At 41.2% G+C, this 20976-nt stretch overlaps 1 protein-coding gene across 1 annotated transcript in view; it reads right to left on the minus strand.

Annotated features, from left to right (window-relative positions):
* Window positions 1-16076: 16076 nt before the first annotated feature.
* dph1 (diphthamide biosynthesis 1) overlaps window positions 16077-20976 on the minus strand; it is a 51046-nt gene continuing 46146 nt past the window's right edge. Inside the window, exons 10-12 of the mRNA XM_034548779.1 lie at window positions 20135-20213; window positions 16651-16785; window positions 16077-16280 (exon numbers count right to left, since the gene is read on the minus strand). Coding sequence (XP_034404670.1) covers window positions 16200-16280; window positions 16651-16785; window positions 20135-20213 — 295 coding nt within the window. The 3' untranslated portion in view covers window positions 16077-16199. The remainder of the gene's footprint in view (window positions 16281-16650; window positions 16786-20134; window positions 20214-20976) is intronic.

The raw sequence follows: 20976 nt of genomic DNA on the forward strand, positions 1-20976 counted from the left end.
CAGATTGAAAACCAGGCTGAATCATTGTCAATGTTGCGCCTCAGTGCATGTAAAACCATGCAGCTGTGGTGAAATGAGGTACAGAGATGAGGAAAGAAGGACCAAGTGGGAAGGGAAGAGGAAGAAAAAAAAGGGAAAACGAGCAGGAAGAGGAAGAGTGGTAAAGCAGAATACTGATTAGTGGTGTGTGCGAGAAAGGGGGGGGTAGGACAGGAGCTGCACTCTGCAGGTGAATTCCGAGCCCTGTGGGGTCTCGCTCTCCCTTTCTTTCTATCTGCAAAACAATGCTTGTGTAACCGGCCCGCAAAGAAATTAACAGATATGCGCCGGATATGAAGAGATGAAGAAATAGATAACGAGGGAGTGTGGAGAATTGCAAAAGAATTAAAAGACTGTAGTAGTGGAGGGGGAGAATCACTTACACTTTCAGAATAAAAATGACACAAGGGATCAGAGAATGTGAACAGAGACGTTCCCACAGAGGCATCCCCACAGGCCCTCCTTTAGCTCTAGCTGTCTCTTCTTTTTCTCCCTCTGACACTGTTGCCTTGGAGATCAGATACAAAATTACAATGAACACATGAACAATAAACACGTGAACAATGAACACATGAACAATGAACACATAAACAATAAACACGTGAACAATGAACACATGAACAATGAACACATGAACAATAAACACGTGAACAATGAACACATGAACACACATGAACAATGAACACATGAACAATAAACATGTGAACAATGAACACGTGAACAATGAACACAGGAACAATGAACACATGAACACATGAACAATGAACACATGAACAATAAACACGTGAACAATGAACACAGGAACAATGAACACATGAACACATGAACAATGAACACATGAACAATGAACACGTGAACAATGAACACGTGAACAATAAACACGTGAACAATGAACACATGAACAATAAACACGTGAACAATGAACACAGGAACAATGAACACATGAACAATAAACACGTGAACAATGAACACATGAACAATGAACACATGAACAATGAACACATGAACAATGAACACAGGAACACAGGAACACAGGAACAATGAACACATGAACAATGAACACATGAACAGTGAACCCATGAACAATGAACACATGAACAATGAACACATGAACAATGAACACAGGAACAATGAACACATGAACAATGAAGACAAGGCTCGGCCAAGTGGAGAGCAGCGGACTGCAGGCCGCTTCCTGTAGAGGAAGATGTCGGTCTGAGGAGCGTCCTGAGAATCACAACGAAAGACGGAGCGTACGAGCCTCAAGACGCACCGTCGATGTGTATGAAACGGAGCGGACTACAAAGATGGCGGCGTTACAACGGGCACCAACTGTTGCTCTCACTGGAGACGACTGGACATCGCTGGGTACCACAGTTATCTCTGAGTCACAGTTCATTATATTGATGAACTGGGAGCTGCATTCACGTGCTTTGACTGTCATGGCAACAGAAGACAGACATGCTTCAGAAACGTGGACGGAACATTGTAATCATGTTGGAGAGCAGTGGACCGTTTATAATAAAGTCAGAACACTTAGCGGTGAAAGAAATATGATTGCAGGGCGTTTGACAAAGTTCTGAACAATTCAGAAAGGTTATGAAACACTTAAACTCACTGTTGGTAACTGTTCACTCTATATTTATCTTTCTTTGACTGAGATTCTCAAAAGGAAATCAACAGGCTGTACAGACTAAAGGTCCCTGCACAGTCAATTCCAGCTGTGTACTTTCTTTAGTGCTAGACCACTTAATGTCACTCTACAGGGACCCTAACTACTGAACAGAGACTGTAATGATGTTCTCTGATAAAAGACAAATGTTTCTTCTGGTACCTGTACTTGCAATACACTAGTTTTTAATTCATTATTGAATTGTGCTCATTATTGAATTTTGCTCGCTGTTAATCACAGAAAAATCATGCGATTAATCGATTACATTTGTTTATCTTTGCCCAGCACTATATATATATATATATATATATATATATATATATATACAGTACATACATAGATATATGTACTGTATATAGTTAAGAGATGATACTGTACATTGTAAGAAATAAGGGAATCTGAAATTAAGCCTTAGGGTGAAACAAGCATAGGAAGCATAAGCATAAATCATTTCTACTCCCAGTGACGTACTACATGTTCATACTTAATTCATGTGAGAGTATCGATGGCTGGTTCTGGTATTTGTGTGATGTGTAAGCATATGGACCATCCTGTATGACTTATTAATGTTTGGTTCATTAGTTTGTATAACTCATCACATCGTTACGTCTCCCTTCATGATAACTTTCAGGGCCTCAGGATAAAACGACCATCTGGAGGGAGATGGTGAAGGAATCGCTTGTAGAAAACGGAAATCTAAATCATTAACATCTTTGAATCATTAGTAGGATATTTAACCAACGTGCATCAAATAAGTAATCACGTTGGTAAAGTGCTGGTATACTATAATGTTACAGGGATACCACAATTATTGTTCTGATTAGGTACATTTTGTATTAGGCAAAACATTAAGAAGTTTCTTTGTCAATGTCATTATAAAAATTAATTATCTATAATACAGTTTATAATATAATACAATATAGCACAACAATGCCTGCAAATACGATATCATGGTGATGGAGTTAATGCTCAATTTGAGACTTAATTTAAGAACCAGATTTTGTTGAGTTGTTGGTTTTTATTTTATTGTAAGGTGTTTCTGTTATTTTGTCTAGCCCAATGATATCCCGAACACAAAGTAATCCATTTAATTCAGGTGAAGAAACAGCTTCGCAGGACATACTGTTAACATGATAAGCGAAGAAGCTCCATAGGATGAACATTCCTGTCAGTCACATACTGTCGGGTTACTCTGTCCATGCCCAGTATTTTTCTGTCAGCCCCACATGTGATGGCCCTCTTTATTATAATGCTTATGAAGTGTTTGTTCATCAGCCCATCCTACCTCTTGTTCCTTATCCCGTAGATATGTATCTCCTCTGTGTCGCTCTCCTGCTTACCCTAAACAAGTGAATCATCCCTGTCACTCCCTCCCTCTTCCGCTAACTGCAGCTTTCTGGCTTGTACACGCACGCATGGAAACTCAGCCATCAGCAGCCAGTCAAGCAACACCACCTATGAGAAGGAGAGACGTACGTGAGAGAAGCTGAATGCTAGAAAACAGGGAAGGTATTGCAAACGTGTTGAGAACGCATCGTAGATCATTATATAATTATATACTGTTTACACCTTTTTTTAAATTTACAAGTCATTTTGTATGATGGGTTCTTACATCCTCCAACAATTTATAGTAAAACAAGTTTCACTAAGTTCAGTTAATGTTTAACCGTTCTGTAAAGACATCATGAAAAAACAAAAAACAAATAACACAACTGCCTAATTCCAGAACAATACTTTCAAAGAGATATTCATGAATAATCATTCATTCTTCTTTTGTTTTTTTAATGATGTCGGGGCCTGAATAGGTAAAAGTATCCAGTCCATAACCACTGATATGAATGACTTTTTAAAAGCTGAACAGTGACACACACTTAGAGATTTGCAGGTGGATAGAGTGTCAAGTAGGGTGGTTGTTTTGGTTTTTGGTTCATGCGTTTCTATTGGCTGAATCCTCATTCCAAATTGCCTGCTTCTGGCAGCAGACTCTGTAACTGTGTGTGAAATTGGTGCTTGAGGCACAATAATCTGTTATGTGGGTCATATTGTTCCTTTACTGCATAAACTATTGAACTCAGTGCTTCTAGTGAGTTCTAGATTCTGACTTAAATCATGAGTTTTCCCCAAACAAAGAATTTCTTCAATATCCAAAAAAGAGAGAGACACCAAATTAGGACCGTGAAGAGACCACAGACCTTTATAAAAGCAGACAATAGGAGTTGTTAAACACAGCTGTAACCTGATGATGTTAATAAGTCAAAGAGTTTAGAAAAAGTCTTATTGAAATTGGCTCAATCTCCACTCAAGGTCCACTTGTGTGTTTGTTCTAAAGCTTCCAAACATGTGCAATATTATTTCTAAAATCATCTTACTTTACTGTTTTCTAATAAGCACTAGTGTTAATAATATCCCTGTCACACTTTATAGTTGTACTCTTGTTTTTATTATCATGTTGCTGTAATACATCTTTTTATTTTGGTTTACTTCCATTACATTATCCAAACCGCTATTTAGGGTCGCGGGGTGCGGAGCCGATCCCAGCTGACCTTGGTGGGGGCAAGACATGAACAATACACACTGGAGAACTTGGTCCTCAAAACACAAGACAATCTGGCAGAGGACAAGTGCAAGTGAGGGAACCTAAGTAGTGAGTGACTAACGAGGGGAATGGGCTGCAGGTGAGATGGCCGTGAGAACCAGGTGAAGGGAAATGAAGGATGATCAGGTGTGAATGACCGGGTCTGAAATGACAAGAGAGTTAATAGACAAACAGATCTAATGAAAACAACTATTAACAGAAAGAAGGTGTGGAGCTGAACTGTTACAGAAGGAAGATCATTACTGATTATTTACTTGGCACAAAACACACAAACGTATCCACACAAGTCAAGTAGACAAATAGTTTAAGAAGTCAAACAACAACATAGTCGAGGTGACTAATAGTTCAGTCCACTTCGAAAGCCACTTCCTGGGGGACAATTAATCCACTCGTCTGAATACGAGCTTGACGAATTGGACTAGTTATCATCACCGTACCCAATAAGAAGTCAAAGAATGTCCCCCATCTCCCCTACACAATCGCTTCTCCACTTTTTTCCCCCTCCCGCCCCCTCACGGAACCCTGAGCATCCTCCTGTTGACTACATTTCCTCGATGACGTAGGAGTCCACGTACGTCGTACATGTAGGTGGATGCTTCCATCTCCATTACTCGTACTACGAGATGTCTATAAGAGCAGATCGCCGGGACAGCCCGCTGAATCTCACGGACACAGGCTGTGAGCTGCGAGAGCAAGAAGCGAGATTGAATAATAAATCAACATTTGAACTACTTTCGGCGAACATTACGCACCAGTGCTGACCACGAGGTGGGGTAGGAGAAGAGTTTGATATATGAACACATTCGCCGCCGGTAAGTTATAATGTAACGAGGTAGGAAATGGTAAATATGTGCTTTCTTTACAGTTTTATTCAAGTCGTAAACTGAAGAAATCTCAGCTGGGCCGAAGAAGACCAATAGGTAAGTTTTCCTTTTCATTGTGCCATTTTTTTTATTTCTTTTCTTGTCGTACACACATTTTGATTACAGCAGCGGTCTTGATCCACGTGTGGCAATCAATGACACGGATGAGCTCGTTAAATCGGTGTAAACTCACTCCTTTTTTTCCCCCCGTCAGCGAATTTTCCTCTGCGTACCATGTCGTGAATCTACGACAGATTACGGCTGCTGGAAGTTACTGCAGTGTGAGTCACTTTGGCGCACATGGGCAGTGACAGCTGTAGAAAAGGATGGAATGGCTTGTAGGGTGTAGGCTGCGCGGACTGCATGTCGACCAGGGCTGCACGGCCGCAGAAAGTCAATATTCGGTTCATTTCTTTCTTCTTCTTCGTCGTCGTCGTCTTCTTCTTTTAAGGGTATTAGCCGTGTGGGACGTGTCCTGTCGAGTTGCTTCTAGGACTCATTAATACCCAACACAGCCAAGAGCGCTTTGTAAGAGTTAAGCTGAACCTAAACATAAAACACACAGAATGAATCGTACGGTATCCGTTTAGGGAATGACGATGTGTGCACCCTCGATGGAAAGACCTACTTTAAATAAAGTGACTTATTATTCATTGCTTTGGCGGCTAGATGATCTCTTCCTTGGTTCGGCAGTTGTTATTTTACCCCTTTTTTTTCATGTTGCAATGACATCGTGACGCGTTCTTGAGATGAAGTCAATTTTGCGTCATTCCTGCGCACATGCAGACGAACTCCCGATCCCCCGTCAGAGGGCTTTAAAGAGACAGCGCGAGTCGCCTCTTCAACCTGTATTGCGATGTGTCTCCATACGAGGGGAGAAGACGAGTCAGGTGAGGGGGTGGGGAAGCACTGGGGGTCTAATGAAAACTCCCCAGTGTAACTCCTGGTGGGGCTGTGACCAGAATGTCAATGAGCATGGTTCAATAACCTCTCCAACTGTCTATATCGTTATTGTTATTGTGTATGCTGTGGATATGCTCTAGCAGCCATGTCCGGCTGCTAGAGCATATCCACAGCATACACAACACGGGGCATAACTAAAAGATCTGCTCTACACTGAAGATCTTTCAAAAAAGCTGGAATAACCAGCGGCTACAAACGCCACGTGGCGCTGTCCACGGTGCTGAACGTGGTCAGTGGGTTGACCCTCATGGGGGTTGAATTAAAACCACATTGTAATAAACTACGAAGCGGCAGTTTCCGATATACAAGCACTAACAATTATACTGAGCTGACTTGTGTCCATACAGTCAGTTCATTTGACATTTCGCCATATAGACGTTTTAGAGGTTTTGTTACCAGGGTTCCTTATCAGTTCACTAGTAGTAATATTGTAAACTTCCCAGCCTCTACCGAGCATGTGCAAGCCTCTTACAGATAGAGAGACATTTACGGGTCACGCAGCAGCACTGTTTGTCGGTCAGCAGAACATCTTCAGGAAAATGGAGAGCGACAGTCTACTTTCGATTGACAAGAATAACAAAGATCAGATTTTCAAATGTAGTTCAGAGCTACGCTTTGTTAGTCCTAATGAAGTATGGCCTAAGTGGTAGTGACGCAGACACAAATATGACAAGTCCTGTGGTAACCTCTGCTTTTGCACTTGCTCACTCACAGTGCTCCTTTCCTTTCTTCATCACCAAACTAGATTTCTTCAAGAGAAAAATAGTTCACATGAGAACACACAAATCCCCACAGTCAACACTTTACACATCGTCAAACTGCCTAAACAGCCATCATATAAACATCAGCTTGTGAGCCCTCAATATCTGGACAGCTGACGTCAGTCCTAGAGTTACTCAGCTGAGCTTGCATATGCCACCAATCCCTTTGTTCCATATCCTGTGGCGGACTCATAGATAAATCGGCTATGGACATTAATACTACAAACAAAACAAGTGGGCCATCTGACCATCAGGCTGGCCATATCCTCAGGCCTCTGACCGGAAAGGCCACTGTAAGCTCTGTGTCAAGGTGGATAATCTGATTTGGCTGAAGTAGTGCACCTCAGAGATATGCCAGGTGATTATAAAGAGCACGTAAAGAGCTAATTTCCCCTTTGCACCTGACACCTTTAATTTTGTTATGAATTGTAATCACCAATGACATTTAATTGTATAATGAAGGGCAGCATCATGGTGTCTCTCTCACTCTGCACGGCCCACCTTTCCTTCTGCATGTTGCTCCCAGCTTGTATGCTTTCTTAGTCTAATTTAACTCCATACTGTTGCTCTGTTCTATCAGTCAGTGCATCAATACCTTGGCTCTAGACTGCTTTACTGCTAAAAAACTCCTCCAAAGTACAGTAACAGTCTACAGTCATGGCTACTGACGTCTGGCAAACCTCTGCTCTGTGTGCTACAATTCACCTTTGTGACTATAAGAGTTAAGACGAGTGGGAAGATGCTGCTGTACTGTATGACGTTTCCTTTCGCAGCCCAGCACTACTGACGGCTGCATCACCAACATCATCAAACCACGAGGACGTCAGCGGTTACCACAGCCAATCATATTTCTCCCACTGTCTCCATGGTGACCGTGGCATTAGATTGTTACTGTAGCAACACCACCAGTGGTAACAGTCTACAGCCATGGTCGCTATGGGGCAAAACACACATCTGAACCAGAGTGGTGAAAAAGAGCGAGCTGTTGAAAAAGACACACAAGACACATAAGAATCAGCAAAGGTGGGAAAATGACCAAATAAATAGTACTGTTTGAATCAATGAAACAAATTGTATTGTATTATAGATTTGGAGTGTATCATTTACGTAATTCAATTGATCAACAAACCACCTGAATTCCGGTGGTAGGAAATACAATTACATAATGTACATCTATCTATATATCTATATATAAGTAACTGACCTGACCATAATTTAAGCACAGGGGTAGAAATATGGACAACATATTTCAATATCGTTAAGAAAAGGCTTCACATATCTGCTGTAGATTTGAGAAGGAAAACTTGGCAGGAAAAGAATTCAGGGAACCTCCTGAAACTACGGTTAATGCCGATATTCACTCCTTATCAAAGGAGAATTTCTTAGGAAGGTTGTTGGTTTGAATGATTCCCAAATGTATTTCCCCTGTTTGAATAAGACTCATGTAATGTCTGATTTCCTATTAATAAATTGATTAATCATTAACATATGAGACTTTGTATTTTTGTAGGTAATAACGATTTAAACTGCTTTTTAACAATGAAGTGAAAGCTGATGGTCAGCCACACAGCAGTGCCTTTGAGTTTGTCAGACACTTCAGCAGCCCGGCCAATATGGATGTGCTGGTCATCAGAAACATCAAACCTCATCCTGAGGTTGAAGTCGCCACCCTCCGGTTGAGGGTCCCTCCTGTCGATGAGTGTTTATTTCTCTGCACTGTAAGACTACATGCTGAACTCCTTTCCAGCAGCACATTCAGTCTTACTGTTCAGAGACCAAGACTGGTTAAAATAATCAACTTGACTTTAATTTCCAAGATTTACTTGGTAAAGTTTTAATAACTGTACCTTACATTATCAGCCGTCTTGGGCACCACAGATGGAGTAAATGCTAATTGACGATATACAGATTTTTACGACACATACACATTTCTTAGTGTTTAAACGTGTTGCTCTCAGAGGTACATAACCTTTATGTCAGAGCATTTCCACAAACTGACCTTATCCAGTAGCATTAGAGCTTCCACTCATCAGGATAAGAGAGAGCGAATTTAAGAATAACTTCTAATGCCTCTTTAGTAAACAATGAGATCATGATGAATTCATAATGAACTATAAATTCCTTAATATGTATTATTATATTTGATTAACCAATTATATCTAACAGATTAGTACATCATTAGTAAATTACACACTACAGATAGTTTAATGAATAATCCTGTTTAAAGCACATTTACATTAATATTCACATCCATATGGCATTGTTAGCCAACACAGCCACACTAATGGTGAGCTGGTAAAGGAACATAACTTCCAACAGCTGCATACTTATTCCAGCTTTTTAACAATGAGTCAGGGTCTGCTGCCCCCATTAAACTACATCAGTGGTTCTCAAACTTTTTCTGTCGCGCCCCACAGAAAAATATTCGTGCCCCAACAAAATTGTAACTAAATGGTCTATGTTGAATTTTTATTGAAATAACAACTTTTTGTGACTCCTCCATCTATGCTTTTTCAAATAAAAGAATAAAGAAAATTGCAATCACTTTTAATTAAACCAAATTGCTCCATCAGACAAAAACAAATAAAAAGTGCAATCACTTTGTTAGAACAATGCAAATAAAGTTGTGCAAAAAAGAACTAATATTTGGCAAATAGCTTATTGTGGCTGCATTAACATGTTTTACACTGAATATCTTTACAAGATAATAACAATAAGTGCAACTTGTGAAAAACTAAATAAAACAAGTTCAAATATTTGGCAATAAAGAGTTTTACACTAAATATCTTTTCAAAACAATAACGTGCAACCGGCGCAAAACAAACTTAATGCAGATATGTGTGAGCCATCGAGTTGTATCAGTATTAGTTCAAATTCACAATTCATATTCCCTGATCGAGTCGCCTGACCCACATCTCCAGCTTCCTGAGGAAGGTGCTGCTCTCTGCCTTGAAGATGAAGATTTAATTCATTAAGATTTCAAAATATGTCACTGAGATAGGCCAATTTCATCAGAAAACTTGCCTGCAAATTAATAATTATAATTGAATTAATAAATTTGACTCCAAAAGGTATATGTGTAACGTTACAAAGATACAAATAAATAATACACTGAGTCCACCTCCTCTTTGTACACATATTATTCTGCAATTTCAATTATATTGTACTGTCCTGTATGACATTTGTCATGCATATGACGCATATGAACCCTTTCCCTCGTGAGAGCCAGAGCTTCGTTATGAAGCAGCTGAAAGCTCCGCTCCCGTCTCCACAGAGAGAAAACAGTGGTGCGTTCAGGGGTCTTGTTTTTATGAACATGTCCACGCTGATAGCATCGGTCAAAACCTTGTGTAGTTCACGGCTCATCTGTCTGGCTGCTAGCGCCTCTCTGTGAATGACAGTGTGTCCATTGCACATTTGGAGAGACTCTTGACCAGCGCCTGCACGCCCTTCCTGTTCCCTGCCGTGGTCTTGACCACCGTCTGTGCAGAAACCCACAACTCCCTGTAGTGACTCCTGCGATATGCCCTCCAGCCTGTATGTTAATATCTTGAAGGGAAAAACACACACTATTGGGCTACCTGCTGGTCTGTTTTCAAAACAAAATCCGAATCACTTTTAAGGATTTAAGTTGATTTTGTTACTTTACTTTCTCTAAAAAAGTTATCAGTTATTCACTTTTCACTTCAGTGATTTTCGTTTCTTTTGTCTTTTAGGCTTTGTTCAGTGTTATCTTGTTGGTAAATGTTGTTGTGGTTGTCTTCAGACTAAAAGGTACGTCCTGCAGACACCTCAACTCAGGGCTAGAAAAAGCACTTCACCGTCTCTGGATGCTTTTAGGTTGAAAACAGTACAGGGGTGTTTGTAATAAAGTTAAAATGCAACATTATCTATCAGAACAAAATATATCTCGAACAAGGAAACTCAACATAATGTTTAGTGTCAATACATGATAACCAATTTCATCTTAATTTGTTAATTCATTATAGATTTGTCCCGTAACCCAACACCTAAAACAAAACCTCTACCCATGTGTTCAATTCAATTCAGTTTATTTTGTATAGCCCAATATCACAATTTTTTCTCAGAGGGCTTTACAATCTGTACACATACGACATCCCTGACCTTTGACCTCACATCGGATCAGGAAAACTCCCCAAAAATTACCTTTCAGGGGGAAAAAAGGGAAGAAACCTTCAGGAGAGCAACAGAGGAGGATCCCTCTCCCCGGATGGACAGAAGCAATAGATGTCATGTGTACAGATGAACAGAGTTACAGAGTTACATAAACACATTACATGAATATGACAATGTATGAATGGACCTCCACAGTCCATGGAACAGAAGGAGGTAGAGAGGAGGGGGGGCGGGGCGATCAGCAGGGCCATGGCATGGTCCATGTATAGATGAGAGAAAATAAAGTATCCAGTCGGCACAAATTGACCTTAATTGGTACATTAGACAGCTTGAGAACATAGCAGTAAATGGTGGAGATGTGGATTGTTCTTGTATGGTCCTGCATTGTCTCTGCAGCTTTTACATGGCCAAATTGCTTTAAAACAGGTCGGCAGGCATGAGCATAAGTATGGAGGAGAGTTTTCTTTTGAAATGTTGAAGTGCCCCCTCATGCACTAATTACCTCTTTTACAGCCATTAGCAGCTGAACAGCCTGTCGATCAGGTGAGTTTGGTATGTTTCCTTTGTTGTTGGTACGTAGTGAGTCATAGGTTGAAGCCTTGGAGCACTGACCGAGTGGAAGTTTCTGATGCCCTGAGGTGATAATGTCTGGAACTTCATATCAAAAGATTTTTTCCGACCCCAGCTTTAGAAGGTCGTTTAACCCTAAATAGAGCATTTGTTTGTTGCATTGTCCACATGAAAAAATGTAATTAAAATAAATTCAAGTATTAAAATGTTTGTGTGTGCATGTTTGTGTTTCTGCAACAATGTAGCAACAATAAAGTCTTTTGAGGATATATTTTGCTGAAGTTGCTTCCAGAGCAGAATGTCACTCAATACCAGACTCACACAGAGATTTACAAATGCAAACACAAAGATTTACAAATGCGCACAGAACAATTTACAAATATGTTTGATTTACAAATGCACACAGAAGGATTTACAAATAAATTAGACATCTGAGGGCGACATCTGATTGGCTACAGCTAGGTCTATGTTGAAAAAACGCATTTGCGGATCTAGCCACGGCAGGGGAGTCTCATAAATCCACACACACATGTGAAGAATTCACAAACAAATGCAGTGCGATTGACAAATAAATAAACACAGACATGTCGTTCTGCGTGCATTTGTGAGTCTAATTTATTTGTAAATCTCTCTGTGTGCATTTGTAAATCAAACATATTTCTAAATTGTTCTGTGCGCATTTGTAAATCTTGTGTTTGCATTTGTAAATCTCTCTGTGTGCATTTGCAATTATTTAGACTGATCTGACCCCATAGACCTCCCACGCAGAATTAGTCATCTCTTTACACCACTTCTTTTTCCCACTAAAGACTCTTAATCAACCTTCTAGTAACCTCACACGCACGCACGCACGCACGCACGCACGCACGCACGCACGCACGCACGAACGCACGCACACACAACTCGAGACATCATTATGTCATTTTTCAAATTTCCACAGGGATGCAGATCAGGGGTTGTTAAACACATAACTGCTAATCTCCAACGTGAGGATAGAATTACCAAACTAAATCAAAGACACACTTGCAATTAGACTATTTTTAACATGAACACAACACGCTGATTGGTTTGATTAAGTTAACTGTTCTCCTTTCTGTTTAATTCTGCCTTCAAGGGACCCGTTACCTTCTTTTAGCTTTTTATGTATACAGGTCTCATTTCCTCTTCTCTTGCACACCTGATGCTTTGTAGCAACACATGAAAACAGGACACAATACGAGGGCTCAGCAAATCCAGTTTACTCAAGAACAAGCTACTTCTTGAGTTACACAAAATATGTGTAAACGCAAGGACAAGCTTTTTTTAAAAATTCATCATGCCTCTTCAGATAAATGTTTACTGAAATAGCCAGATCATGCAGACACATTTTGTACACTAACAACATGTAGCTCTTCTTCCTAGGCCCTTCCTCTGAAATTGAAATTACTGGTGCACTGTCACATGAGGTCCATTATTATCGCCAAAGCCCACTCAAAGAAACCTTTCAAACTGCATATTCCTCTGCAAACAAGCATTGATTTATTTTTCCTTCATACATTTATCGAAGCAGTTTCTCACCGACCTCGTGTCTCGACAAAAGTGAATAAAAAAATATAATGTGCAAGAAAAAACTCTGTCTCTTCCGTTTATTTTTGTTGTCATAAAAATAAAAAAATAAAAATATATTCAAAAACTTCTGTCTCTTTTCCACCCATGCCAGATTTCCCGTTTTGTCAGAAAAGTAAATGCTAGAGTATGATAACAAGGTATAGGATAATGCATTTACTAAGCGAGTAAATGTAAAGTTGCCGGACATTCAAGAAGGAACCGACTTGTGAAAGACTGCTCCGACTCCATGGTTAGATAAAGGAATTTAAAAACATCTTGGGTGCTTACATACAGTATTTCTTTCGCAGGTATAGCAGACAAAGACATTGAACCAGGCAAACAGTTCATATTTACTGAAATATATTATTTCAATTAACATCTCTGAATGTTTAATGTGTGGTTGTTGAGGGTGCATTAGCTGATGTCTTTTGAGTCATATCACAGCTTCCTGCTTCTACGCAAACAAGTGCTGGGGCACCAATGGCAACCAGCTGACCGTGCCGTCAGGGTATATCGGTATCACCTGAGCACCTGCTGTGTAAAGTACAGCCTCTAACCCGCGTCCTAATAAACAAGTCACAAATTCGCAATGGTGAGCTGTGCCCTCTGAACAAGAAAGTGGGGGCTGATGACAGAGGAAGTGTGATGGCCAACACATTCAGAGCAAGCAGGGTGCAGCCTGGGAGACCAAGGAGCATGAAAGAGCGTGGAATCAAATTCCAACCACATCTGGAAAGAATTGCGTACACCAGTTACAGAGGTACGCTGGGTTCTTGCACCTTCCAAGCACACTCACTCCCATGCTGCCATGCCCAGCAGAGCCTTTCCACACTGTAGTATGTGACTTGAATGCCTTATAGGACTGCAAATAAGGTATGCAAACAGTGCCATCTAGTGGTCACTTAGCTGTCTGCATAGCTGGAAAGGAATCCGAGACGAGACAAGACTGATTGGGGTTTATGCTACTCACAAAGCTGTCTGTCAGCGACTGGTAGAGTTAAAACGGATCTGTGGATCAGAGCCTCAGTCAAGTGAACACAAGATGCTTTGAAATAGAGCCACCCGACTGCTCAGAAATGCACTTTTATTGAGTTTAATTGGTGCAACTTTACCATTTTGTGTTTTCTAAATTTTCCATGTTTCCACATTGTCAGAGCAATTCTGACTGAACAAATGTTCATTAGTTTTATTAAAATAAATGGTTATTACAACAAGAACAAACACTGCAGCATGTTGATAAGTAGGAAAGGCTGGGTCACATACGGCACCGCAATGCAACGACAAATAAACAAACCAACAATACATTTATGTACATATTCAGCCATACATTGTACAATATTTCCAGAATTTGTATATTTAACTGTAATATTTCGCAATAAATTACACGATCATTCCTTTCTTACTTTTACTGAAATATTTCCAAATACTGTACATATGATTCGTGATATCAATGCAGGGGAATTATTACACAAAAAATGTCAGTTTGAACTTCGTGAAGCATTATGGGATGACTACTGTAAATATACAACAGGATACCGCTTTGTCTGTTTCGAAATGTCTACACTTCTACTATTGTCTAATATTGTTAACAATGTAATGGCCCTATTTGACTTCAATTACAATATTTAAATCCCCATTAGTTCCATCTCTAAAATTGTGTAAATTCTACACCTATCGAACAAAATGTCTTGCCAGCTCGGACATTTTGTTTTTAAACACATCCTTTTTTTCTGTTGTGCAAATCAGCAAGTTATTAATATCTCAAGCAAAACAAATCCTTTGGTTTTGAGATTAAAAACTGCACATATAGATGGGGAGAAGAGAGGATGTATTAAACTTCTCTTTTCTTTCCCCCTGATAGAGTGTGCCACAAAATAAGTCAAACATCAGCTGCGAGTGAGCTCTGCTGCCCAATAATTTATTCTTGGCCGCATCACACACTGTACTGTAGCAAGTACTGAGATCTTTAAAATAACAGCCAGTAGTGGGACACGTGAGACACATCATGAGAAAGATATCTGGCGTGACGGGCTGCATCATAATGGCCTCTGTTGCCAAGGAGATATGACGGTGGAAAGTAGAAGGAAGGTCTGACTGGAGAAGCCGAGTTGTTGTAGGCGAATAACAAAACTCATGTGCTGCAATCTGGGGAGAATTTGTAAATTCTCGGGATCACATGAAGCCACAGTCGCTGCTGTCAATCAGTTTCTACCGTGGCAGCCAAAATAGAAGGTTAACTACTTATTTATTGACAGCCTCCTCCATCAATAAATAATGAGAATGGAGAAGAGTCGTGACTACAGTAGCACTGCACTCACCGAGGAACCAAGACAGAGGGCTTAAGAACAAACCCATCCCTTCAGCATGGCACTGACTTCATCAAAAACACTCAAACAAGAAGCAAGGTTCTGTTTCGGATTTATTGTTTCAGAGTTTGACTAGAAAAGCAAAACGGAGAAACAAGGGTATCTCTGCATTTTAGTAGAATAATCTCGAGGAAAGTCATAGCATGAGGGGAGACATACAGTACTTTATCCAAGGACACGTAGACTGCGTTTGACGAGATCCACCCAGATTAACACTTTAATTCTATTTAACATACTCAAGGTCACCTCACATGTTCTCTCTATCACAAAAGCTGCATGTGCATTACAGAAATACCCACACGTTTCTTAGCACCCAGCCGAGAGCAGCTCCTTCATGGGAATGTGACTCACATGACCTCAAACACACAAGCTATTCTCTCAGTTGCTTGCATTTTGAGCTCTGAACACACGCAGAAAATGTGATAAATTAATTTGGTTTGATCTGCTGTTCTGTAAAATGAGGGATTATTTGTGGCTGGTAATCCATTTGAGGAGTGGCTGCTCTGGCTTTAGCGCTGCTCACTGATAGACTGTCTGGACAAATACCCACTCTCCTCTTCTGGCCTGACCTCCCTCCAGCCATTAGCAGAGGCAGAGGCACCGGCAGGCACGAGGCGAGTCAAAGACTGAGCTGGACACGATGTATCATTCCCCTTGACAGCCACAGGGGGCGCACTGGTTCTGCGCACACTGCTTGGTAGGAAGAGCAGGCTCCGAGCCTTGTTTCTGCAGGCAGGCAGAGGGATAGTATTAACACTTGGAATAGTGACAGTATCTACCTCAGACAGATTAGTGGTAATATTAGGCAAAATGGCGTCTGCACGGTGTATTCACATTGCAGCAATTAAATGCATATCTATCTGTCTATTTTACATTTCTTAAATAAAGGAGAACATTCGTGATGCAAATCAAGGTCACAACCACGCCCTTTGAGGGAGACACCCAGATACATATTTTGCTGTCATTATGCCACTGGGTGTCAGTGTGGCGACGTACTTGTAAAAGTAGCTTCACTCTTTCACAGCGTTTCTTCTCCATCCCCTCTCTCCTCTATTTCCTCTGCCACTCACTCTTTTATCTCCCACCCCTTGCTTACCCGAGTCTGTCTTTGCGTGGACCGCACAGGTTGGTTGTCAGGGTGGTTGGGCGCCCATGGCCCGAGGCTCTGATTGGAGTAGAAGTCCATGGGGTAGACTTCCTTCCAGCCAACCTCCTGTAGAGCTACAGCTGCCTGAGAGATAGTGAGACAGATAATCACAAATAAGGTAAAAACAAAAAAAGAAGCTTGACAACCTAAAAGTGCAATACCAGCCCACTTGAATGGCCATACACAATTCTGAAGTCCCCCCTCCCCCCTCCTTGTTATCTAGGACTGTATTTGTAGTTTTTGGGCAAAGCAGCTGCAGGAAACCACACAGTAATGAGAAGTCGCCAAAGACAAGACAGGTGTCATAATATTAAGCTTGGATAAGAGGCAGAGTTGTCATGTTATCCCTATGCAGCTGCACTGCATGGCACAACAGCTGTTGGAGGAGAGCAGCAGCACAGGCATGACAGTGCAGTGACACAAGTGCAGACTGCTCCATATGGAAGACAAGTGCCTGTGAATATTGATTCTAAATGACTGAAGGAGCAGCCGAATGTCTGAACAGATTAATAAACAAGTGTGCTGAATGAAAGAACAAATCGTTTGATTGCTCATTTATTAAGTCTTCCAACTTCTCATACATCTTTCAGACTAGTTCGATGCCAAGACCTAACTTGAGCTTCATAAAATACGGGAGCATTTCAATGATGTATGGAAGTGTGATGTGAAAACAAGTCCTGTGACGCATTAGAGAATTCAGTTCAAAGAAAACAAGAACATGCTTGAAAGTGATGAAACCTCTATTCAAGTGGGATGTAATTCATCACTGATATTGTGTTGGTATGGTGTGTACAAACAGTGACACTACTAACGAAGGTAGGGTACCGGCTGTAACTTCAAATAGAAACACTTCCCGAAACATGCTAAACATATTTTTATACATCCATGTAAACAAGAAACAAAGGATAATTACAACGGCTGTGGAGATAGAGATATTATTTTACTTTCTCCAACCAAAAATTAAGCTAATATGTTATTCTTTCTATGGTTCCATATTTTACAAGTGTAACACAGGTGTCTACCAAACTTCGACCACTTCCCGCCAGAGAACTAAAGGCCTATTTCTAAACCCCTTTTCTTTCATCAACATTTTAGAAAGGGTTGTTGAAAAGCAACTTGTTCAAATACTGGAACACAGGGTGTTTGATATATATACATACAAACTGTACTCCTTGAGATCTAAAATTATATTTGAATTTGCGCTGCAGATGATGTAGATTGTAAAGTCTTGTTCGATTGGACCCCTTTTGATAATGTTGACCACCACATTGTAATCTACAGGCTAAATCTTGAGTATTTATGGGATGGCATTTGAGTAGTTCTCAGATAGGACTTCGTCGGGGTCTTTAGGTGAATTTGTGCTGGACATGGCTGCTTTTCCATTTGGTGTTCCCCAGGGATCGATCATGGGAACCATTCCATTTTCCATATACATGCTGGCACTAGGGCAGATAATCAGTTGTTGTTAGCAACATCTCCCCTTATTGTACGCTGATGACACCCATCTGTAATTTTCATTTAAACCTGATGAGCCTGATACCATTTTTGAAGTTTATCTGCAGACTCCTATCATGTTTCTTTTGACTAAAACACATAGGCAAAATAAGGTCTGTTGTGTCCAAATAAATACTAATGCTAATACATGTTCTTATCTCATCATGTGGACTACTATTTACCTGCCTTCACTTACAAAATGCTGCCGCATGGCTCCCAACACAATCCTGTTAACAGATGGTCAGATATTACACCTATTTCCACCTCTCTATAATTGGCTTCTTTAGTATTCAATTTAAAATGTTGGTGCTTACTTATATAGCCCTACATGGCCTAGCTCCACAGTACATCATGGACCCGGTGCACCCCCATGCCACGAGCTGAGCTCTTAGGTCCTCTATCCTCCAGCACATTTTAAGACTCAGGAAGAACTCTATGAACTCTACAAGCAACTTTGTGACAGGTGTCTGTGAAAGGTGCTATATGAATATAACTTGCTTGCTTGCTTACTCTGCTTCATTCTATGTCGAGTCATTTATATAAAAGGGTAAATGTAGCATATATCTTCTTTTGTATGCATGCGTCGTTGAGGTAGAACAAAAATAATTACAAAGTTCTTCCTTAATATCCAGCTATTCAAAAAACTATATGTTGCTCAAATTCCATAGTGTTTCCTCCTAATTAAACAATATGTATGCTGGGATACATCTTTCTTTCCTGTCCGCAAACATTCTTCTGCTAGAGTTTTCTGAATTTTCTTTTCCTCTGCCCCCATTCCACCCGGCTCTCTTTTCTTTAGCTTTTACCCTTTTATCCTCTCTCCCCTTTCACACCAACTGCCTCTCGTTGGAACTAGCTTCTTGCTAATCCCTGCTCCGACAGGAGAGCCAAGTGTGTCTTATTGACTATAAATATAACATGAGACGCACTGAAAATAAATGCTGCTGCCCCCCCCATCCCCCATCCCTCTCCTTGCTCACTCCACCCTCTCATCTCGTTCCTCCTCGTCTTCATAGTAAATGCCGTAGCACAGTGCACTGAGACATATAACACTCAGAGGTATGAGATGTGGGTGAATTAAGACTCATCACAACCACATATATAGACAGCGGCAAATTATTTAAATGTGCAGACATTGTTCCCAAATAGCTAGCGGGTAGAGCAAAGTGAGCTTGAACAGAAAAGGCTTCAGAAAACAGATTGCTGCTTTTCCTCATTACAGCGGGGTGAGTTCAGACTTCACATGAACCAGGATAGACCTCAGTCAGAAACAAAACAAAATGATCATCACGTTTTCTCCTTAGGTGAACGCTATCATTATTCTTAATGGCCTCATACTGAAATGTATGAGCAGCACAAGCGGTGCACACGGATGTGTAGTCGGAGGGAAACAGCGGCCATTTGAAATCACACTCCAATATCCAAGGCAGCAATTCCCCTCAGAGCCATTTCACCAGGTTTTAAATCAGTAATTTTGGAGGAAAATCATTGAATGAATTACTAGTTGACATCAAACGCTAACCAGTCAAGTCACATAATGGCACATAACTGCCAGCACATCACAGTGTCTACACCAGCTGCAGCGGCACACAAACAAATGCTTGTTTTGAATTGGATCTTTATGGGTTGCTGTCCAATCTCTCGCTCTCTCTTTAGAAAAACAAGACAGCTGCAGGAGGGGAGGGGGGGCTGTATGGTCCTGTGGCCAGAAGGGGGGGCTAGTCTTCTGCTGATGCTGTTTTCTGTGCACGTGTTTGAGTGCTGTTGAGTTTTATAGCAGGGATAGAGGGAGAGAAAGAAAGAGGGAGAGAAGTAGGCACGATTCCTCATCCCCAGCACAAGCAGGCCTTGATGAGTCCTATACAAATGCATAACTCTTCCCCATAACATTGCAGTAGTTCCTTTATCTCATGAGACTATAAAAAAGGTGCAGGTTTACCTCATATGGAGACAGCAAGGGCTTCGAGAAGGCTGTGCCCCAATCGATAGAAAGGCGCGGACAAGCGATCTGGACCCACCTGTAGGGAGGAGATGGAACAGATTTGTGCTCCAATGTACATCCGTGAGAGAGTGCAAATGTGTGTGTGCAAAACAGAAGCAGTCAGAGAGGGCGAGACCAAGATCCTACTCAACAGGCAGGGCACATCTTTGACTGCACGCTGCATGTGGATAAGTGATGCAATGGGTTGTGCAGGGAGCCTCCCTCCACCTGATCTACAACATTTGTTGGAGAGATCTGTCACGATTTGCAAAAGCTCTAAAGACAGCCACGCTACAGAGTCTGAAGGCATAGCCAGCCAGGGAAAGAGGGCGGCTGAAGAGAGAGGGAGGAAGTTGTGTGGCGGTGGTGCTGGGACGGCGGGGGCTAGAGGGAGGATTGGTTGCAGGAGGAATACAAACAATAAAACAGGGAAAGAAGTGATCGGAGGTGAAAATAGAGAAAATGCACGGAAAGAAAAGAGGGAGAGGTTAGGTGAGTGTGAATGGAAAAACGCTGCACCAGCCCGGTCTCCACGGAGGTAGCCTACATAGTTGGCAGACAGGGTAAGAGGGGGCTAGGGGGTGGGGGGTTGTATATGAGAGACGTGGGGAGAGCGGGGTGAGAAAAAGAGAGAGAAGGATACAGATATACAGCGATAGGAAGAAAGTGGAGGGAGGGGGATTGAGAAGGCACACGCACAAAGAGAAGAGAGAACAGAGGCAGAAGAGAGGAGGAAGATTGGCAGGGAGAAAAGTGTTTACTCTAGAAAATGCATGAGAGGGATGAGAAGGGCGTGGACG

This window comes from Cyclopterus lumpus, chromosome 13 (assembly GCF_009769545.1).
Source record: "Cyclopterus lumpus isolate fCycLum1 chromosome 13, fCycLum1.pri, whole genome shotgun sequence".
Taxonomy (NCBI): domain Eukaryota; kingdom Metazoa; phylum Chordata; class Actinopteri; order Perciformes; family Cyclopteridae; genus Cyclopterus; species Cyclopterus lumpus.